This window comes from Hippocampus zosterae, chromosome 5 (assembly GCF_025434085.1).
Source record: "Hippocampus zosterae strain Florida chromosome 5, ASM2543408v3, whole genome shotgun sequence".
NCBI classification, from domain to species: domain Eukaryota; kingdom Metazoa; phylum Chordata; class Actinopteri; order Syngnathiformes; family Syngnathidae; genus Hippocampus; species Hippocampus zosterae.
This window is the reverse complement of record NC_067455.1, coordinates 3733625-3754943: the sequence shown is the minus strand read 5'-3', so window position 1 is coordinate 3754943 and position 21319 is coordinate 3733625. Positions and strand designations below refer to the sequence as shown.

The 21319-nt window shown below is 46.9% G+C and overlaps 3 protein-coding genes across 3 annotated transcripts; all 3 read right to left on the bottom strand.

Annotated features, from left to right (window-relative positions):
* Window positions 1–4254: 4254 nt before the first annotated feature.
* Window positions 4255–7205, bottom strand: LOC127600545 (lymphocyte activation gene 3 protein-like). The gene is made up of 6 exons (XM_052065207.1): window positions 6897–7205; window positions 5559–5813; window positions 5152–5451; window positions 4824–5078; window positions 4606–4721; window positions 4255–4491 (listed from the first exon to the last, which is right to left on the bottom strand). The coding sequence occupies exons 1-6, from the start codon at window positions 7183–7185 to the stop codon at window positions 4390–4392; spliced, it is 1317 nt and encodes a 438-aa protein (XP_051921167.1). The 5' UTR covers window positions 7186–7205; the 3' UTR covers window positions 4255–4389.
* Window positions 7206–9708: 2503 nt separating this feature from the next.
* Window positions 9709–17155, bottom strand: LOC127600591 (complement C1r subcomponent-like). The gene is made up of 5 exons (XM_052065274.1): window positions 17005–17155; window positions 16009–16083; window positions 11529–11710; window positions 10717–10943; window positions 9709–10118 (listed from the first exon to the last, which is right to left on the bottom strand). The coding sequence occupies exons 1-5, from the start codon at window positions 17093–17095 to the stop codon at window positions 9752–9754; spliced, it is 942 nt and encodes a 313-aa protein (XP_051921234.1). The 5' UTR covers window positions 17096–17155; the 3' UTR covers window positions 9709–9751.
* LOC127601205 (mannan-binding lectin serine protease 2-like) lies at window positions 17124–20604 on the bottom strand. Its single transcript, XM_052066269.1, has 7 exons — window positions 20285–20604; window positions 19760–19815; window positions 18071–18279; window positions 17844–17991; window positions 17647–17765; window positions 17207–17274; window positions 17124–17136 (listed from the first exon to the last, which is right to left on the bottom strand). The coding sequence occupies exons 1-7, from the start codon at window positions 20308–20310 to the stop codon at window positions 17124–17126; spliced, it is 639 nt and encodes a 212-aa protein (XP_051922229.1). The 5' UTR covers window positions 20311–20604.
* Window positions 20605–21319: the final 715 nt, after the last annotated feature.

The following is a 21319-nucleotide window of genomic DNA, read 5'->3' as shown; positions in this document are numbered from 1 at the left end:
TATGAAATGGTGACAAATGTCAGTTTTGATGATTTGACCTGAATATTTAATCCACATTTTGGATTTTTAAGGTTTTTTTTCCCCCCCATTTCTATCATGTTGGCTACTTTTGAAGCATCACTAAACTGCACTGAATGTTGGAGAATGAAGTCTATCAAGCTGGTGTCCCTAATATTGTGGCCAGTCGGCGTATCCACTCGGAGTCTTGGAATGATTTAATCTGACATGACTGGCATGTTTTGACAAGAAAACAGCCCCCGGGGGGCTGGGTGGCGTTTTGCAGCCCAGACAGACAGGGGGACGGATGTGCCAAGACGTCTTCAAGCGAGACGGGTCTCTCTCGCTTGGAGACGGGAGGAAGATAAGAGCTCATTGGTGGCCCGGCACATGATGACAGATAGTCTTGTTCTGGATCAAGTGTCCTTGGGCGTCTTGAAAGGCGCTTATAAATAAAATGTATTATTATTATTATTATTGGGGTTTTAAAGAAGGGTTTGAAACTAGGGGTAGGGTTTCAAAGTATGGTTTCAAACCAGGGTTAGGGTTTCAAACTTGCCTTTCAAACTAGGCTTTCAAACTCAAATGAGGGTTTCAAAGTGGGGTGTCAAACTAGTGTGAGGGTTTCGAACTAGGGTTAGGTCTTCAAAGTAAGGTATAAAACAAGTGTTAGGGTGTCAAAGGGAGATATCAAACTAGGGTTAGGGTGTCAAAATAGGGCGTCAAACTAGGTTGAAGGTTTCAAACAAGGGTTAGGTCTTCAAAGTAAGGTATAAAACAAGGGTTAGGGCGTCAAAGGGAGATATCAAACTAGGGTTAGGGTGTCAAAATAGGGCGTCAAACTAGGTTGAGGGTTTCAAACTCATATTGTATTGTTTTGTGTTTTTTATTGTAAAGTGTCCTTGGGCGTCTTGAAAGGCGCTTATAAATAAAATGTATTATTATTATTATTATTGGGGTTTCAAAGAAGGTTTGAAACTAGGGGTAGGGTTTCAAAGTATGGTTTCAAACCAGGGTTAGGGTTTCAAACTGGTCTTTCAAACTAGGCTTTCAAACTCAAATGAGGGTTTCAAAGTGGGATGTCAAACTAGGTTGAGGGTTTCAAACTAGGGTTAGGTCTTCAAAGTAAGGTATAAAACAAGGGTTAGGGTGTCAAAGGGAGATATCAAACTAGGGTTAGGGTGTCAAAATAGGGTGTCAAACTAGGTTGAGGGTTTCAAACAAGGGTTAGGTCTTCAAACTAGGCTTTCAAATTACAGTTTCAAAATAGGGTTTCAAACTATGGTTAGAGTTTCAAATTAGGGTTTCAAACTAGGGTTAGGGTTTTGAAGTAAAGCTTCAAACTAGGGTTAGGGTTTGAAAGTAGGTTTTGGGTTTCAAACTAGAGTTTCAAACTAGGGTTAAGTTTTCAAATTCAGGTGTCAAACTAGGGTTAGGGTTTCTAACTATGATTTCGGAGGAGGGTTAGGGTTTTAAAGTAGGATTTTCAAACTAGAGTTTCAAAAAAGGGTTAAGGTTCAAACTTGACTTTGGGTTTCAAATTAGGGATTCAAACTTGCCTTAGGGTTTTCAATAAGGGCTTAAACCAAGGGATTCAATATACAAATCACATTCAGGTTTGGGTTTTCAACTTGGGTGAGTGTTAAAGAGGAGTAGCAGGGTTGGGGTTTTGACGTAGCGTTTGAAACTCGGGCTGGGATTTTTAAGGACGGTTTCAAACTCGCTTTCGCGTTTCAAACTAGTGTTTGGGTTTCAACGACCTATTTTCACCTGAGGTTCAGGTTGAACAGCTCAACAGAATGGCCAACAGTTAGCAAGACGCTCTTTAAGAAGGCGGCATTGCCATCTAGTGGTGGTTTATTGTAATTGCACACATTTTGAGGGATGTACTGTTGAAATTGTTTGTTATTGTCAAGCTTATTGTTTTCTTTTGCTGAGGGAACACCAAGGCGAACTTTTGAAACTGAGAGCTCCTGCTTGGGGACTGATCAACGCAAAGTGGATACCCTGATAATACAGACTTCTGAAATAACAAATTTCCACCAAAGACCAATTTATTCATGAGAACAAATGACTCCCCCGACACTACCATGTAGTGTCGTGATATCGCAATAATGTGGAAATGGGTAAATACCAGATGCAACACATGATTCTCGGGAATCCTGGCCAGTGTTTACATTTCCAAAATAATCACCAAGACGGAAGCGTTTATTGATTGATTGGTTGATTGATTGATTGATTGATTGATTGATTGGGTTGCTATTGCAAAATTGCAATCAATCAGCAAAATTGGTCTGGCCCAGCTCTCGGCTCCCTATTAGGAGTCGTCTCCCGTCGTTCACTTCAAAGAGCCGGCACATCACTACTCCGTCGCGTCTGCACAGCCACAGACAGACTGAGGAATTGACTTTTTTTGTCGTTTTTTTCGGCAAAAAACGCCTTACTATACATGGTCATTTTTTTTCGGCTGAAAACGCCTTACACATGGTCGTTTTTTCCGGCTAAAAACGACCATGTATAGTAAGGCGTTTTTAGCCGAAAAAAACGACCATGTAAAGTAAGGCGTTTTTTGACGAAAAAAACGACCATGTAAAGTAAGGCGTTTTTAGCCGAAAAAACGACCATGTATATATAGTAAGGCGTTTTTGGACGAAAAAAAGGACCATTTATAGTAAGGCGTTTTTAGCCGAAAAAAACGACCATGTATAGTAAGGCGTTTTTAGCTGAAAAAAACGACCATGTATAGTAAGGCGTTTTTAGCCGAAAAAAACGACCATGTATAGTAAGGCGTTTTTAGACGAAAAAACAACCAGGTATAGTAAGGCGTTTTTAGCCGAAAAAAAAAACGACCATGTAAAAAGGCGTTTTTAGCCGAAAAAAACGACCATGTATAGTAAGGCGTTTTTTGACGAAAAAAACGACCATGTATAGTAAGGCGTTTTTAGACGAAAAAACAACCATGTATAGTAAGGCGTTTTTAGCTGAAAAAAACGACCATGTATAGTAAGGCGTTTTTAGCCGAAAAAAAACGACCATGTAAAAAGTAAGGCGTTTTTAGCCGAAAAAAACGACCATGTATAGTAAGGCGTTTTTTGACGAAAAACCCGACCATGTATATTAAGGCGTTTTTTGACGAAAAAAACGACCATGTATAGTAAGGCGTTTTTAGCCGAAAAAAACGACCATGTATAGTAAGGCGTTTTGTGACGAAAAAAAACGACCATGTATAGTAAGGCGTTTTTAGCCGAAAAAAATGACCATGTATAGTAAGGCGTTTTTTGACGAAAAAAAAGACCATGTATAGTAAGGCATTTTTAGCCGAAAAAAACGACCATGTATAGTAAGGCGTTTTTAGCCGAAAAAAACGACCATGTATAGTAAGGCGTTTTTAGCCGAAAAAAATGACCATGTATAGTAAGGCGTTTTGTGACGAAAAAAAACGACCATGTATAGTAAGGCGTTTTTAGCCGAAAAAAATGACCATGTATAGTAAGGCGTTTTTTGACGAAAAAAAAGACCATGTATAGTAAGGCATTTTTAGCCGAAAAAAACGACCATGTATAGTAAGGCGTTTTGTGACGAAAAAAAACGACCATGTATAGTAAGGCGTTTTTAGCCGAAAAAAATGACCATGTATAGTAAGGCGTTTTTTGACGAAAAAAAAGACCATGTATAGTAAGGCATTTTTAGCCGAAAAAAACGACCATGTATAGTAAGGCGTTTTTAGCCGAAAAAAACGACCATGTATAGTAAGGCGTTTTCGGCGTTTTTAGACGCCTTACTATAAATGGTCGTTTTTTTCGGCCTAAAAACGCCTTACTATTATTATTACTACTGACTTTCCGAGCAGGAAGACAATTTTTGCAGCCAGGTGTGAAACTTGACCGCTCCGTGACAAATAGTCATGACGACATGTCTGACATCGAGAGCACCATCTTTGCTTTTTTTTTTTTTTTTTTCTTGACCACCTTTGCATTTTGGGGCAGAATCACACAGTTGTCTGTCTTGGGTATGAATTCAAGTAACTTATTTATGGAGGTAATATAAATCGCGCTTTTGCTGTTAGTTGTGTAAATAGATTTTTAAAACGGATGTACTGCAGTATTTTTGTAATAGTACTCATTTGCAAAACAGTCTGAGATTTTTTTTTTTTTAAAGAAGACACGCACAGTCAAGGTGAATAATAATAATAATACATTTTATTTGTGGGCGCCTTTCTAGAAACTCAAGGACACCTTACAACAAGCAGTTGTGAAAAGCAACAGTTCTTGCCCTTCTCCTGAATTGCAAATGTTGCTGGACAGCGAGCGGGCAAGAATAATGCCCAAAAGTCTTAAAAAAACACACACACAAGTGCTCCAGTGCTCGCCGGCGGTTTGCCAGTTTTGTGGCTCAGGTCCCTTTTATCGCTCGACTTGGGTCTCTCGCCTTGCGCTCCTTGGACCTCGCATGGAGAATAGACTCCAGCGTGGTGTACTGGAAAATTCTTTTTCTCTGCATGGGAAGAGAGCAAGACGTTTTTTAAAAAAAAAAAAATCACCTTGACATCCTGTCAGGTCCCTGTTCAAAATCTCAATTCTGGTCTACTATTATATTTTTGTTTCTTACCCTCTGGTGGTTCTTGTACATCCGAGCCAGAAGCAGGAGCAGAAGAAGCAGAAGAGCACTGACACCGAGCGCGACTGCGGTGCTGGGCGACACTCCCGCCGAGCCGCTCGCGTGATCTGCCATTTGAAAGAAAAAAAAAATCGAATCAAATGTGACAGCTGAACTGCAACTCGTCACAAGGCATGAAAAAAAGATTTCAAGTCAATTCAACGTGTTACCCAATGGAGGCCCGATGCCTTGCGTTATGTTGCCCAGCAGTCCCCGCGCTCCGAAAAAGCGACACGCCCATTCGCCGGCGTCCCCGCGCGACACGTCGCTCACGCGAAGACTCTTCCCCTCCTGGACGGATTCCGCCCGGCGTTCGCCGCTGGCGTCGTGGGTCACGCGGACCCACCGGTAGCGAGTGACCTCGCTGGTGTCCGTCAGCTGACAGGTCAGCGTGAGCGTTTTCTTCCGGGTGACGCTGCGCTCAACTGCAAACACGCAACCGGGTGAGAGGCAGGATTGATTTGGAAAGACGACCGGAGAGACCTTGACGCGACTCACTCGTGGCTACAACCAGCTGCACTTTCCGAGACAGGCTGCGTCCTTCCACCACCCCGCCGCATCTGTACGTTCCCTCGTCCTCGAGGGCGGTCTCTTTTAAACGGGCCGAGTGGTCCCAAGCGGGCTGGGAAGCAGGCGGGGAAGAGGAGAAGGAAGCGGGACTCCAGAGAGAGCCGGCTTGGAGTTTCTGCCAGGTGGGCTTCGCGGGGGTTGAGCCACGGGAGAAGATGCAGGGGAGGGTGGCTCCGGACCCCACGGCGGCGTAAACCTTGGTCGCGTCTCGGGACGGGTGGACGATTCCTGGGACGGGACGCAAACGTTTCAGTCAAAAACTGAATTTTTTTTTTGCCGACCCACCCCAAGCCTCTTCTCCTCGCATCAAATTCCTCACGGGCTCCGCATCTCACCTCTCACGGTTAAAGGGGCCGAGGCTCGGCCTTGCGCGCCTCCGCTGGCCACCACGCACATCCACTCTCCCGCCAATCGCACGCTTGCCTTCTCCTGCAAGCTCCACCGAGGGGTCGGCGGGCTCCCCCCGCTAGAAGGCGCAAACGAGCCGTTGTTCAGTCGCCACTCCACTGTGGCACCTTGAGGCCTGGGGCTCACACTGCAGTTGATGGACACGTGGACCCCCGCCACCGGCGCCACCGGATAGAAAGACACTGCCAAAGAAAAATATTTTTAAAAAACATCTTTACTTGTATGCTAGCGCTTTCACAACAGTCGCAGCGGTAACAAAGCGCTTCACATAAAACAAACTATAACGGACCAAAAACATGGAGAGTCACACCACTGTGACAACTCTTCCTGCATACGCTTTGTCGTTTGAAGCAACTCCAGATGAAAGAGGAGACAATCAAATTATCCTTTCACCGGTGGCTCGGCGACGTCATGCTCAAAACGCGCGCGACGTCCTACGCTTTGGCTACAAGCTAAATCTGAAAGTAAACAAGAAGTTGCATCACTTCTCACGTCAATTTTAGATCCGCTCCAATTCCAAGCGGCGACTCTCAGTTCCAAATACGCCTCCACCATCCATCCATCCATCCATCCATCCATACGTATTAACGCCAACATCTCCGCTAAACAAAACGGGGCTCTGAAAAATGCCGCCCTGTACAGGCGCCCCCCCCCCCAAAAAAAAATCCCGCAGGCACCCCAGGGCTGTCAAGCGGCAACGGTCAAGGAGCGACGACAACCCTACCCCCCATCCCCTCCTCCCCTCATCAAAATCAGTACTGGTACAGGTGTGCTGCCAAGGAAGGCGCAAGCATCAAACGCAGATTCTTCTCCTTCGTCGAATGTTGTGGCAAAACACTTAAAACAGTCCACAACGGGTACACACAAAGGACAACAAACACCATAGACAAGACAAAAGACAAGATCTTGTAGACGGCTGCCAACAAAGGCGCCATCTTGAAGTCGTGGAAGTGACGCCTTGTTCGAAAGACTGTACAGTATTATGGGGTCTCGTTGTTTTTTTTCTGAATGTATTGCCTCTTCTTTCAAATATTGGAGACTACGATTGTACACCTTGAAGTTTTTATGCCGCATTTCTTATTATTGTGCTGATGTATTGATGGTACGACAAACACAAACATTTTTTTAAGATGTTCAAGATGAGATTTGTGATTTTGAGGTATGTTTTTAAAATCTCTGTAAATTCAAGGTCAATTCTATGTTTTATTGTTCTATTTTTGGGGGGGCAAGTGTAAGAAAATTATACAAACGTGAAGGCCTGTTACCTTTGATGACTCTCAGCACGAGCCAGCGCGTGATCATTTGTCCACCGCTCTGAAACTTGCAAGCGTAGCGGCCGCCGTCCTCCTCGCGGACGTCGCTGATTCGCAGGCCGCAGTCGCCTCCCGGGAGCTGGCAGCGAGGGCAGCGCACACGCTGCTGACCTTTCTGCAGCCATCTTGAGCCCCAAAACTGCAAGCCGCTCCTCTCCTGTCTCCATACGGTGCTGCGGATCGGAAAATTATCACTCCTGGGGTGTTTGAAACGCCAAAATATTCCATCAAACCGGATCATCTCATTGAACGATGTCCGTTAGCTTAATGCTAACATATCATGAAAAATACCACAAAGCTGACTGCATGACTTCTAGTAAAACTCGTTACTAGTGATGGGTCCAGCGACACCGATGCATTGACACATGCGCCGGGCTCACAGAGCAAACCACGTGTCGATGCATGTGCTGGCTCATTAAGTCACGTGATTGACACGAGAACTGCGTTGACACAGTCCAGGCTTCTAATTGACACACCGGCTGCGTTGACACAGTCCAGGCTGCTAATTGACACATCGACTGTGTTGACACAGTCCAGGCTGCTAATTGACACATCGGCTGCGTTTACACAGTCCAGGCTGCTAATTGACACGTGAACTGCACCGGTGCAGTTTAGACCGCATCGGCTGCTTGGCACAGTACAGGCTGCGCCACTTAGTCCAGGGGGCGTCGACTCAGTGCAGAGGGCGTTGACGCAGCAAAAGCCCGCCGCACAGTGTTTATAAGGAAGTGGGTTTGGCGACACAATGCCACTTGCCGAAACAAGCCAGACCTCACTCACGCTCGCTTGTCGAAGTTCGTGTCAGTGCAGACTTCGTGTTCGTGCCTTGCCTTCCTTGCCGATTATGGAGCAGAGACGCAAATCATCCGCCGTGTGGGACCATTTTGATGTCCCGGAGAATAAGGTATTATTTATTTATTCAAATCGCCTTCTGTCGCCGAGAGCCTCTCGGCGAGAGGCACTCGCCGAGTGCCTCTCAGATTATTGACATGTGTTGTACCATTCTAATCCGAATACATTTCAAGGTAACTCTTAGTTACTTCTTATTCACATTTCATTACAGGTGAAATGTCGAATTTGCCGGGTCGAATTGTCATACACCAACAGAAGCACCTCCACCTGAGGCATTATCGGGCCAAGCATGAGAATGAAGTTCGCGATACACCCAGTATTACGCCAGGTATACAAACGTTCGCTCATCTTTTCACGGTTGCTATGTTGATTTAATTGACAATCAGTAATTATTATTGGTTGACTCTCCACTCCATGTTTGACAATCAAGGTTCCAGGAAGCAGCTGTACTGGAAGGACCAACACACTTCTTTCCCAAACCTCTCCCACCTCGCAAAGGAGTTCCTTTGTACGCCAGCCTCATCCGTCCCTTGTGAGCGTGTGTTCTCCACAGCAGGAGAAATCGTTTTGTAAAAGACGCAACAGGCTGAAGTTTAAAACATTGGAGCATCTTATTTTTCTCAATAAAAATTTGTGAAATAAAAGCCCACAAGCATCCTCATTCAAATTATCTTCACATTATTTGAACACATTGAATGTTGCAAAATGAATGCATGGATGTGAATGATTATTGTATACACTTCATCATCAAATCGATGAATGACCTTATGAAAATGTTTTGGAACAGTTGTAGATGCAAAACCGTACTGGCAGCTACATAATAGATAATAAAAGAAATATCCCAAACCATAGGGATCCTCCCAAAAACTAAGGATGTGCTGAATAAGAGATCCTTGTACACATTTATTACTTCCATATTTGACCTATTGTGTGGGAATATGGGGAAATGCCAGTAAAACTGTTTTAAAACTACAATACAAAGCAATCGGAACAATCACTGGTTCCAAATGGACGGAACCCACAAATCCACTGTTTATCAAATTAAACAATGAAATCGCATGACCTGATTGACTTCAAAATCGGCCAATTAATGTACAAAGCACACTAACCTTTGCCAAAAGATCCAGAAGCTTTTTAAAATTCGAGAAAGTTGTCATAATTTAGGGGGTACTAATCTATACAAAAAAATCCAAAACACGAACGAACATCACACAATGGAGTGTATCTGTAATAGGTGTAAATCTGTGGAATGATTCAGAAACGGACCAGTAAAATGAGGAACTCTCTTGCTGAGATTAAAAATGAATTCGAGAGTAGTACAAGACAACTACACAAATCAGAATTAAACTGATAAATTCGATACACTCATGAAATATAGCAATACATCAGAAATACATTGATGAGATTATTTAATATATTAATGAAATGTAGCATCCATTATGAATGAGAAAATCGACATATACATGTGCTCTAAAGAGTATGTACTGTATATACAAACCTAATGTAAAAATTTATTAGTACAGCATACATAAGGGTAAAAGCATTTGTTGATATTTAGACTTTCTTTCCTATTTAGAAAAATGATCAATTCATATATAAGAAGGGGTAGGACTCGGGGTAGGTTTGTTGCTTCTTTCTACTCCTCTGAACACATATTTGTGATGATGACTATTTTCTTTTCCTTTTTTTATATCTTACCTTCACCTTTTGCCAATTTATTACCGAATTGTATATTTTATATGTTCAATATACAAAACAATTTATCAGGCAGTTCAGTCTGTTAAGTGGGTTGGCTGCAGGGATCTTGAAGGTCCAGCAGGTGGCAGTGGTCAGTGACACAGTATCAGCACAGTATCAACACAGTGTGTCAGTGTGTCGACACGCCTCATGAGGCCTCATGGACCCATCACTAGTTAGCGTCGACTGTATATCAGCATTTGTGGAGTCGGATCAATTCAGCTGTTCTTCTGCATTGTGTCTCGGATCCAGTCAATATAGTTGAGAACTTTGGTAAAGTAGCGAACGGTGTCGTGACTGCAGCGAAACGACCAGCTGACAATGCCTGCAGCCCAGTGCGATCCGTTGTATTTCACGGTGAAGGGCGTGCCACTGAGACCGTCGCACATTGGTAACGAACGAGCAGGGTGTTGGACACAGAACATGCCGTTTGGCAGTGGTGGCACGTTTCTGTCTAAGCCGAGGATGAGTTCCTCGCGTAACATGTGGCACGTGTTGTCGTCAAGTGCGGTCCAGTCTATGTCCAACTGATCTTGTGGATTGGACTGAGATAGATGCACTAATAAGTCGAGGTTCACAACTTTTCTGGAAAAAAAAAAAGAGGAAAACCCACAAATCCCCAAATTATTGAAGATCATTTATCTTGGTCTCATTTTTCTATCCCATAAATCTCACATTTGAACGAGGGGTGTGTAAACTTTTCATATGCACCGCTTCTATTTTACATAAGAGTACCTGCCCGATGTTTGGAAAAAACGTGAAAGGTAGTCCCCCCCCCACATTATAAATTAAAACTGAAGTCAGGACAATGCGGCAACACGTAAGGAATCATTTACTCCGGTTAAAAATCTCATTCAAACCAAAATACGTTTTTGATTTTATCTGTGCACTTTTGAGAGTTGCTAGCATGAATTTCTTCACCTCTTCATTTGTTTGAGACCATTTCAATTGGAAGGCGTTTCCAGACTTTTGAATGATATCGTAAATCTGGAATTGGAACAGGGGCGTGTATTCTTTTTATTTTCGTTGTGTACGGTCATTTTTTTTAATGACATGAATCTGATGTTTGAATAGGGGTGTCCAGACTTTTTATGAACACGGTTCTTGTACGATAGGAAAGCCCCCCCGCCCACCAAAAAAGTGACCACACACACACTAGCGGTTAAAATGAGCAAATATTTACCCCACTGTGCCATGGTTGTGTAGGGTTTCAACGGTCGGCAAGCAGAGAGGCCTGACGGTTTCATTGAAGGTGAGCGGTTCTCTCAGTTTGATCAAAGCGATGTTGTGGCTCACGTTCAATTCGCGGTGGAGGTCGTAGCGGAAATCAGGGTGGACGTGAAATGAAGCCGCGTCCACAAAATTGAAGCTGGATCCGGAAAGGTCGATCGCGCCCACTACTATCCGCATCTTGTCAACAAGGAGGGCAAAAGAAACAGCGCTTCAATTTGAGCAGTTTCACCCCTTTGGGATCAAAGTCAGTTCAAGCACGGTTGGCAGATGTCTCAGATTCTACCAAGCGACCGGATGTGATGTGTTCGGGCCAAGGTTGTTACCGTTTGCAATAAATAAAATAAAGGCCAGAAAAGGACCGGCCATTCGAGTAACTCCTGAATTTCCCGATAGCAATCATTTTCAGAGATTCACCGTATATTGAGAAACAAATCTCTGAATTCACCCATGTGCTCTTCGCGGCCTAACAAAGACCCACGTTGGTAAAACAGCTGGAAATGCCTGGCTTATGCTCGACTCTCTTCCCAAACTCTTTAAATCGGTTCTCTATCCTCTTAAAACTGCCGCCTGAGAATTAAGCCAAATTGGGTGACATAGCTAACCCAGTGCTGGGTCCAAAAGGGGCCGAGCCAATGCTGGGTTATTTGTACCCAACGCATTGGATCCGTGGTATCGCCCGGCACAAAGGGCGACCAGCTTCACCCTTCAGACTGCCCCAAATTTCATTTTCAACCCAACCTTGGTGTGCGTCCCCCGCTTTACCTCATCTTTCACACTTCCAAATTCAAGGGCTACGTGCGCTGCAGTCAAGAGCCAGCGGTCGCCAATGACTGTGGCGCTCTCATGCGGCCTTCCTTGAACAACCAGGAACGCTTGCCACGGGAAGCCACCTTTGGGAATCCCGTTGTCTTCATTTTGAACGCGAGGATCCAGCTGCCCACAGACTAGAATTAAAAAAAAGAAAGAAGAAAAACAAAATGCGGGAGGGGGTTGAGAACACCCCTCCGTGAGTCGTCACCTTACCGTGATGGAGGGGTTTGTGTGTCCCAATGATCCTAGAAGCTAAGTTGTCTGGGGCTTTATGCCCCTGGCAGGGTCACCCATGGCAAACAGGTTCTAGGTGAGGGGCCAGACAAAGCACGGCTCAAAGACCCCAATGATGAATACAATAAATGGATCTAGGTTTCCCTTGCCCGGACGCGGGTCACCGGGGCCCCCCTCTGGAGCCAGGCCTGGAGGTGGGGCTCGTTGGCAAGCGCCTGGTGGCCGGGCCTACACCCATGGGGCCCGGCCGGGCACAGCCCGAAGAGGCAACGTGGGTCCCCCTTCCCATGGGCTCACCACCCATGAGAGGGGCCAAAGGGGTCGGGTGCAATGTGAGCTGGGCGGCAGACAAAGGCGGGGACCCTGGCGGTCCGATCCTCGGCTGCAGAAGCTAGCTCTTGGGACATGGAATGTCACCTCTCTGGCAGGGAAGGAGCCCGAGCTGGTGTGTGAGGCAGAGAATTTCCGACTGGATATAGTCGGACTTGCCTCCACACACAGCCTGGGTTCTGGTACCAGTTCTCTCGAGAGGGGTTTGACTCACTTCCACTCTGGAGTTGCTCACGGTGAGAGGCGCAGAGCAGGTGTGGGCATACTCATTGACCCCCGGCTCAGTGCCTGTACATTGGGGTTCACACCGGTAGATGAGAGGGTTGCCTCCCTCCGCCTTCGGGTGGGTGGACGGGTCCTGACTGTTGTTTGTGCATATGCACCAAAGAGCAGCTCAGCATTCCCACCCTTTTTGGAGTCCTTGGAGGGTGTGCTGGAGAGTACTCCTGCTGGGGACTCCCTTGTTCTACTGGGGGACTTCAATGCTCACGTGGGCAATGACAGTGAGACCTGGAGGGGCGTGATTGGGAGGAACGGCCCCCCCGATCAGAACCCGAGTGGTGTTTTGTTATTGGACTTCTGTGCTCGTCACGGATTGTCCATAACGAACACCTTGTTCAAGCATAAGGGTGTCCACATGTGCACTTGGCACCAGGACACCCTAGGCCGCAATTCGATGATCGACTTTGTAGTTGTATCATCGGATTTGCGGCCGCATGTTCTGGACACTCGGGTGAAGAGAGGGGCGGAGCTGTCAACTGATCACCACCTGGTGGTGAGTAGGCTCCGATGGTGGGGGAAGATGCCGGTCCGTCCTGGCAGACCCAAACGTATAGTGAGGGTTTGTTGGGAGCGACTGGCGGAATCCCCTGTCAGAAGGAGTTTCAACTCCCACCTCCGACAGAGCTTTTCCCATGTTCCGGGGGAGGCGGGGGACATTGAGCCCGAGTGGACCATGTTCCGTGCCTCTATTGTTGAGGCGGCCAATCTGAGTTGTGGCCGCAAGGTGGTTGGTGCCTGTCGTGGCGGCAACCCCCGTACTCGCTGGTGGACACCAGCAGTAAGGGATGCCGTCAAGCTGAAGAAGGAGTCCTATCGAGCCTTTATGGCCTGTGGGACCCCGGAGGCAGCTGACGGGTATCGACTGGCCAAGCGGACCGCGGCTTCGGTGGTCGCCGAGGCAAAAACCCGAGCGTGGGAAGAGTTCGGTGAGGCCATGGAAGCCGACTTCCGGACGGCTTCGAGGAAATTCTGGTCCATCATCCGACGTCTCAGGAGGGGGAAGCAGTGCACCCACCAACACTGTGTACAGTGGGGATGGGGCGCTGCTGACTTCGACTTGGGACGTTGTGAACCGGTGGGCAGAGTACTTCGAAGACCTCCTCAACTCCACCAACACGCCTTCCTTGGAGGAAGCAGAGCCTGGGGACTCTGAGGTGGACTCTCCTATCTCTGTGGTTGAAGTCACCGATGTGGTTAAAAAGCTCCTCTGTGGCAAGGCCCCAGGGGTGGATGAGATCCGCCCGGAGTTCCTCAAGACTCTGGATGTTGTGGGGCTGTCCTGGTTGACACGCCTCTGCAACATCGCATGGTCAACAGGGCGAGTGCCTCTGGATTGGCAGACCGGGGTGGTAGTCCCTCTTTTTAAAAAAGGGGACCGGAGGGTGTGTTCCAACTACAGAGGGATCACACTCCTCAGCCTCCCTGGTAAGGTCTATTCAGGAGTGCTGGAGAGGAGGGTCCGTCAGGAAGTCGAGCCTCAGATTGAGGAGGAGCAGTGTGGTTTTCGTCCCGGCCGTGGAACAGTGGACCAGCTCTACACCCTTAGCATGGTCCTTGAGGGTATGTGGGAATTCGCCCAACCAGTCTACATGTGTTTTGTGGACTTGGAGAAGGCGTTTGACCGTGTCCCTCGGGGAGTTCTGTGGGGGGTGCTTCGTGGGTATGGGGTACCGAACCCCCTGATACGGGCTGTTCGGTCACTATACCACCGATGTCAGAGTTTGGTTCGCATTGCCGGCAGTAAGTCGGAATCGTTTCCAGTGGGGGTAGGACTCCGCCAAGGCTACCCTTTGTCGCCGATTCTGTTCATAACTTTTATGGACAGAACTTCTAGGCGCAGCCGAAGCGTTGAGGGGGTCCGTTTTGGGGGCCTCAGTATTGCGCCCCTGCTTTTTGCAGATGATGTGGTGCTGTTGGTTCCTTCAAACGGGGCTCTCCAACTCTCACTGGAGCGTTTTGCAGCCGAGTGTGAAGCGGTTCGGATGAAAATCAGCACCTCCAAATCTGAAACCATGGTCCTCAGTCGGAAAAGGGTGGAGTGCCCCCTCCGGGTCGGGGAGGAGATCTTGCCCCAAGTGGAGGAGTTCAAGTATCTTGGGGTCTTACAAGCGGCCGAATTGAGTTTTCCCCGCAGGGTGTCCGGGCTCTCCCTTAGAGATAAGGTGAGAAGCTCGGTCATCCGGGAGGGGCTCAGAGTCGAGCCGCTTCTCCTCCACATCGAGAGGAGCCAGATGAGGTGGCTTGGGCATCTGATTCGGATGCCTCCTGAGCGCCTCCCCGGTGAGGTGTTCCGGGCATGTCCCATCGGGAGGAGACCCAGAGGAAGACCCAGGACACGCTGTAGAGACTATGTCACCCAGCTGGCCTGGGAACGTCTCGGGATCCCCCGGGGAGAGCTGGAAGAAGTAGCTAGGGAGAGGGAAGTCTGGGCTTCCCTGCTAAAGCTGTTGCCCCTGCGACCCGGCCCCGGATAAGCGGTAGATGATGGATGGATGGTCGGATGGATGGGGTGAGAACAATGATATCATGTCATATTCGAAATGAGAAGTGGCACATGGAACCTTGCGGCCATCCGTGAGGTGTTCAATAAACCTCAGGAAATTGTATATACCAACATATTTCTCTTTCAAATTTGAGGAAATTAATGGCAATCTTCTGTGATTTTTTTCCCCCACAATACAAATCCAATGTATAGACTCTCCAATTACAATACCAGCCAAAAGTTTGGAAACTGCTCCAAATGCAATGTTTGTCTTTGATTGTCACACTGTCAAAACTGAAAGTCATCCAGACGACGCAGCAACTCCAAAGGAATAGTGAACTCAAATTATCGATGTTCCTGAACCCCAAATGTGTTTTCGATGCTTCCAAGCAGGCACTTTTGGCCAAGATGATAGCTTTGCACATCTTGGTATTTCCTCCGTCAGCTGGATGACGTGGACGCTGCTTTACGACCTGGAAAGACTTTCAGTTCACAGCAGTGTATTTTGGAGAATTCATAGCATGAACTTCTTGACCTCTCCATTTGTTTTGAGACCAGTTGAATTTGAAGGTGTTCCGAAACTTCTGACCGGTACTGTAATTAACAAATAAAACGCAACTATCCAATGGCCAATTAAATATTCAGAATATCCGGTACAACCCTTTTAAGGCATGGGTCCCCAACCGCCGGTATCGGTCCGCGGGTCATTTGGTGCCGGGCCGTACAAAAGAAGAAATAACTGACATTCCTTCCGTTTTATTCATTTCGGAATCGGGAAAATGACCGAATTCTCTGTTATATCAGTCTACAGAATGTCACTATTGACGCAGGTGAATGCGCTTTTCAGGCTAACACATAAAAAAAAAACGTCTTTGAAAATTTTTTTCAGTAACTCAACTCAACTGTATTTAGAGAGCACTTTGAAAAAGCCAGGAGACAGAAGAGGAGCCTACGACTTTCAAGAAAGTGACAAGTACATTTTTTATTTGCAGCGTATATTATTTTGAAGGCAAAAAAGGTTGAGGACCTCTGCTTTAAGGAGTACAGTAAAGGTGCAAAGATTTTTTTTTAAATCATGTTGCAGATAACATAACAGTACAGTACCTGGTGTGCAGAAAGGGGTTTGAACATTTGCCGTGTTGGATTTCCATTGTGCGCCTGCTTCACAAGTGAACGTCACTGGGGGGACACAGAGAACAAGTGAGATGGTCAGAAATATGGCTGGCTTCAGCGTTAGCGGTTAACAACACGATCCATCCACTTGACGTTGAATATTTCGATATTAATTTCTTGTTGGCTGCCGGTGTTGGACTGAGCAGAACGCGCGCGACAATGAGATATGTAGCTTTCGTCGAAACCGGCTCCCCAACTCAATCAGTAGGAATCAAATGCCGATTTTTTTTTTATCCATCCCTGCTCACAGTACGTGAGGGAACCTACCTGGATTAGTTCAGTCACCTTTTTGGATTGGTGAATTTATCACCAACCGCGGTATCTTTCATCGGATCATTTTGAACTTCGAAAGGTAACAATATTGGGCTTGGCGGAATGATGCTGTCCAGTACGGACGCGCGGAGCGACCAATGTGTAAACATTTCAACTGGCCAAATCGTTTGAGCGTCAACAAGACTTCTGCCAGTATATAAGTTGGACCCACTTGTCGGCTAAATGCTACAAACATTTCGACCATCCTTCCACGGGGGTTGACGTCATTTACCTCAAAGCATTATGGGAAATGCACCTCAACAAAATACTGTAACTCCAAAACACTGTTTACATCTTTACTTTTCGAACGTATTGGTGTAATGTAGGCCAAAAGCTAAAAAAAAAAATTCGTTGGTAACTTTCGTATGCGCAAATGGAATTATAGCGAAAAATGCTCTAGCTTAGCTTAGCTTAGCTAGCAATGCTTAGCTTTTAGCATGTTGGTACGCGTTGGCGGCTCCAACAGCGCAAACTATAATTGCGATAATAAACACCCATCAGTACTTAAGCCAACTGACGGCAAATGTGACAGACTTTTTTTGGAACGACACTTGTATTTGCGTCCCATTAGATCAGCCGACTTTTGTCATGATCCAGCTGGCTAAAACATCGCACCGTTGTCGTGACCTTGGAGAGAGTACGAAGGATCACAGCCATACTGGATGACTGACAGGTATTCATTCGGAGTCCCAGACAAGTGCTTCATCCATCCATTTTGCAATGGTTCGGGTTCTCTACAGTGCAATTCTGCAAGGGAGACAGCAGAACAAGCAGATCAGCAATCGATACCGAGGTCGGATGCAGTTTGGTCTTCAACGTACTGCGGTCACGCCACTGTCCGTTCTCTTGGCACGTAGTCGAGAAACTCTCCAGCAGTTGACCACCCTGAGAAAGACATTTCCGACTGTGAATTGGAGCTGTCCAGGTTGCTCGCGTCGCTCGACGATCAGGTCACTTTGTGAAAATTAACTTATCCAGTTCACGTCACGAGAAATCGTTTGACTCTCGTGGGAAAAATTAGTGTTGAAAGATCACAAAGATCAAAGGGAGTGAAACAATATTAATCAGAATAGCATGCTAACACATTTTTGGACTAGATTTCCCCCACAACGACAACAAATGTGAAATGTGTTTTGTTGAAGTCATAAAGGCACGCGTCAAGATACTTTTTTTAGTGCACAGTCAAAGAGAGAACGCTTCCATAACCTAAGCGGAGGCCGTAGCGTTCGATCAGCAACTGCAAGAGTTTCAGCGTACCATCATCACTTTGTGTCCTTGGTGACATCGCACGAAAATACGATCCCCATAGAAGAATTCCGCCCGTGAAGAGGGGCCTCTGCCGTTAGTGACCCTGCCTGGATGCGGACATTGGACTTCTGGAGACCCCACCAACCCAAATCCAAAGGTTACGATGGGTCGAGAGCCCGCGTGGAGTCGCGCACGATGCCACTCACTGCGCGTGCTGAAGTGCAGGCTCCAGCCTCGACTCAGGCCTTTGCCGTCCATGCGGTAGTCCAGGCTGACCCTGCTGGAGTTGGTGTCAATCACCCCGGGGCTCCTGTCGCCGCACAGCTTGATGGGCTCACGGCCCGGGATGGTCACCTAAGCGAAGGGGCGCAGAGCAAGAAGAAGTTCAAAAACGGTCAACCGACCGGCACGGAAGCTGGTGACCCGCGCTTACCCGAAGCCAGTGGTATGGGCAGATTGCGTCGTGCTGCGGCACCGCGCTCTCGATGTGGAACTTGTCCGAGAAGTTGAGAGAGATGGAGTAGCCGGATTTCACCGAGATGTTGTAGCGACAGGACACGGCGTGGGTTGGGGGGCGGTGGGGGTACCCCGGGCTGGACAGGTCGCCCTCTCGCTCGTCAAATATGTCCCTGTCGCAGAACCCTGGCAAAGGACAAAGGAGTTGGGCGCAGCAAATCTGCAAGTACAGGGGTGTCCAAACTTTTTGCCGAGGGGGCCAGATTTTATGTGGTAAAATGTCGGGGGGCCGACCTTGGCTGACATTCTTTACATTGAACAACAATATTGTTCAACAAATTTTAGTAAGCCAGTCTGTTTCAGAAACAGGTATATCACATGCAACTGCTTATTCACTTGACCTTTTCTTAAACAGAAGTCTCCTGAGTGCAAATTGATTGATTTGAAACATAAGATGTATCACCATGACTTTTCAATAGTCACAAAACCTTTGACTCGAACAACAGGGAAATGAACAAGCAATACACATATCCACAACTGCAAGGATCATTTGAAATATGACATATCAGTCAAAATAAACACGGAGTGATGTCTTGTTAACTCGTGAGTGATGCCCTCTAGTGTCTAAATGCTATTACTCATTTAGTGAATGCTATTACTCATTTAGCCACTAGAGGGAAGCAGTACTCTATGAAACATCACTCACCAGTCTACGAGACCTCAGTCAATGCAACACGTGTTCCATTGCGCCCAACCTGCGGGACAGACGGCACTGATTTTATGACAGGGGCCGAGGGCCGGATGAAATTCGACCGCGGGCCGGATTTGGCCTGCGGGCCGGACTTTGGACATGCCTGTGCAAGTAGTTCATACATTTTGGATATGGAATTTTTTTTGGTGGTGCTGTGTTTTTCTCCGCCATCACTCGTGTTCAATGCGGCGATACACCATCACCAAATGAAAAACAGCACTTCACCCCAATTATTGGCCTGCTGAAGAATCATCGGGGCCTCATGCATCACAAAAATAAACGGGATTTATTGACAGCGTTTTGTGTTACGAAGCAGACTTCATCCAGCTCAATCTGGACCACCCCAGGGGGCCAGGGAACATACTGGGGGATTGCCAATGTGGGGGCAGCAAGGCAGTCGGGGTGCAAGAGTGCAGATGGAAACTCCGACCTGATGGGTACCGATATGTCCGGCTGGTAGAGTTGTGTAGTTGCGGTGCATTCTTTTGCAAGCACTGTACGGACCATCATTCATTCATTCATTCATCTTCCGTACCGCTTGATCCTCACTCGGGTCGCGGGGGGTGCTGGAGCCCATCCCAGCCGTCTCCGGGCAGTAGGCGGGGGACACCCTGAATCGGTTGCCAGCCAATCGCAGGGCACACATAGACGAACAACCATCCACGCTCACACTCACACCTAGGGACAATTTAGAGTGTTCAATCAGCCTGCCATGCATATTTTTGGAATGTGGGAGGAAACCGGAGCACCCGGAGAAAACCCACGCAGGCCCGGGGAGAACATGCAAACTCCACACAGGGAGGCCGGAGCTGGAATCGAACCCAGTACCTCTGCACTGTGAAGCCGACGTGCTAACCACTGGACTACCGGGCCGCCCTACAGACCATCAAGAGAGAATATTTGGGGAGCTTTTACCATTTGTTTTGCTGCCAAACTGTCGCCAGGGCTCAAAGGCCACCAAACACAGAAACCTAGAGCAAGGGTGAGAGAGCCAAAGTTGAATCCGTTTCTCAAAGTTAGCCAAATAAGATAAACATGAAGGCTTTGAAAAAGATTCAAACGCTACATTTTCATCACAAAACGAAAAAATTAATTTAAAAAAAAGCTAAAGCTTACACTAAAACTAAGAAAAAATATTACATTAAGCACCCTGCCACCCCCCCCCCAAAATTATAAAAACCAACAAACTTGTTCAAAAACCAAATTCAACATCAATCCATCCATCCATTTTCTAATCCACTGGATCAGCGGGCCGCCCCAAATTAAAAACAAACTCAAAAACCCAAATGAAAAATCTGAAATTACAATAACCCCGCACAAGAGGAAATGGACTGTACTTTAAACCTAAACAGAACAAGTACACTGTACTGGAGTCAAAATCTGTAAATCAACAAAACGTTTTGAAATGACTGATGGACAGCACACTTGATTGCAACTCACCCCATGAAACAAGCGCCCCACTCCATTTTGAGATCCGCCGTGTCCGAGCTCGTCGGCCAGCACTTCTGGCACGACGTAAAGCGCTGGTGTCAAAGTCATCCGCCAATGTTTGGAAAACCTCCACATGATTGCCAGGAACTTCCCCCGGTTATGCAATCGATGCCCCCGAAATGACCGTCTCATTTCAAGAGTGACAGGAAAACATTTGACAACATTTCCCAAAATACAAGAGAAAGAAGGCTGTTTGGAATGGGAACATGGCAACATTTGAGCCTTCGCTCCAAGGGAGTGATTAAAAAAAAAATCATAATTTTCAAAGGCTCAATTTAGGTAACGTGTGAAAGGCCCAATTGTGACCTTGAGAATCAGAATCAGAATCAGAATCATCTTTATTGGCCAAGTATGTAGAACACACAAGGAATTTGTCTCCGGTATAACACGCTGCACTAGTATCATCGTAAACAACAAAATCATTGAACCTTAAATGAACCATTTTAGAGTAACCAGTAGTTTTGTAGTACCATTTTGTGGTGCAAGAAGAGTGACTATGTCAGTGACTGTTTAAGGAGTTAATGGCTAGAGGGAAGAAGCTGTTTAAGTGTCTACTGGATTTGGTGCGCATGGATCTGTAGCGTCTGCCTGAGGGGAGTGGCTGAAAGAGGTGGTGGGCAGGGTGCGGGGGATCCAGGAGGATTTTCCGTGCCCTTGTCTTGATTCTTGCAGTGTGCAAGTCCTCAAGAGTGGGTAGGGCGGTGCCAACCATTTTTTCTGCCGTCCTAACTGTCCGTTGAAGTCGGATTTTGTCCTTTTTTGTGGCGGCCACAAACCAAACCGTGATGGAAGAACACAGGATTGATTCGATGCCTGCCGTGTAGAACTGTCGTAGCACCTCCTGTGGCAGGCCATGCTTCCTCAGCAGACAAACAACACAGAGATGGAACAACCATCCACGCCCACACGTAACCCTCGGGACAATTTACAGTGCTCCATTCACATGCCATGCATATTTTAGGAATGTGGGTGGAAAACCGGAAC

What these genes read in the sequence shown, in the direction of transcription:
- LOC127600545 (XM_052065207.1), bottom strand. Translation starts at nt 7,185, where the DNA reads ATGATCCGGTTTGATGGAATATTTTGGCGTTTCAAACACCCCAGGAGT. An exon ending in GCAGCTGGTTGTAGCCACGA is followed by an intron (nt 5,079 to 5,151) that starts GTGAGTCGCGTC and finishes GCGTGTTTGCAG; the next exon opens with TTGAGCGCAGCGTCACCCGG. An exon ending in TGTACAAGAACCACCAGAGG is followed by an intron (nt 4,492 to 4,605) that starts GTAAGAAACAAA and finishes CTTCCCATGCAG; the next exon opens with AGAAAAAGAATTTTCCAGTA.
- LOC127601205 (XM_052066269.1), bottom strand. Translation starts at nt 20,310, where the DNA reads ATGGAGTGGGGCGCTTGTTTCATGGG. An exon ending in GTTTGGCAGCAAAACAAATG is followed by an intron (nt 18,280 to 19,759) that starts GTAAAAGCTCCC and finishes GTCCTTTGCCAG; the next exon opens with GGTTCTGCGACAGGGACATA. An exon ending in AAGGACACAAAGTGATGATG is followed by an intron (nt 17,275 to 17,646) that starts GTACGCTGAAAC and finishes TGTCTTTCTCAG; the next exon opens with GGTGGTCAACTGCTGGAGAG.
- LOC127600591 (XM_052065274.1), bottom strand. Translation starts at nt 17,095, where the DNA reads ATGAAGCACTTGTCTGGGACTCCGAATGAATACCTGTCAGTCATCCAG. An exon ending in AACCCCTTTCTGCACACCAG is followed by an intron (nt 11,711 to 16,008) that starts GTACTGTACTGT and finishes TTTTAATTCTAG; the next exon opens with TCTGTGGGCAGCTGGATCCT. An exon ending in TTGGAAGTGTGAAAGATGAG is followed by an intron (nt 10,944 to 11,528) that starts GTAAAGCGGGGG and finishes CTTGTTGACAAG; the next exon opens with ATGCGGATAGTAGTGGGCGC.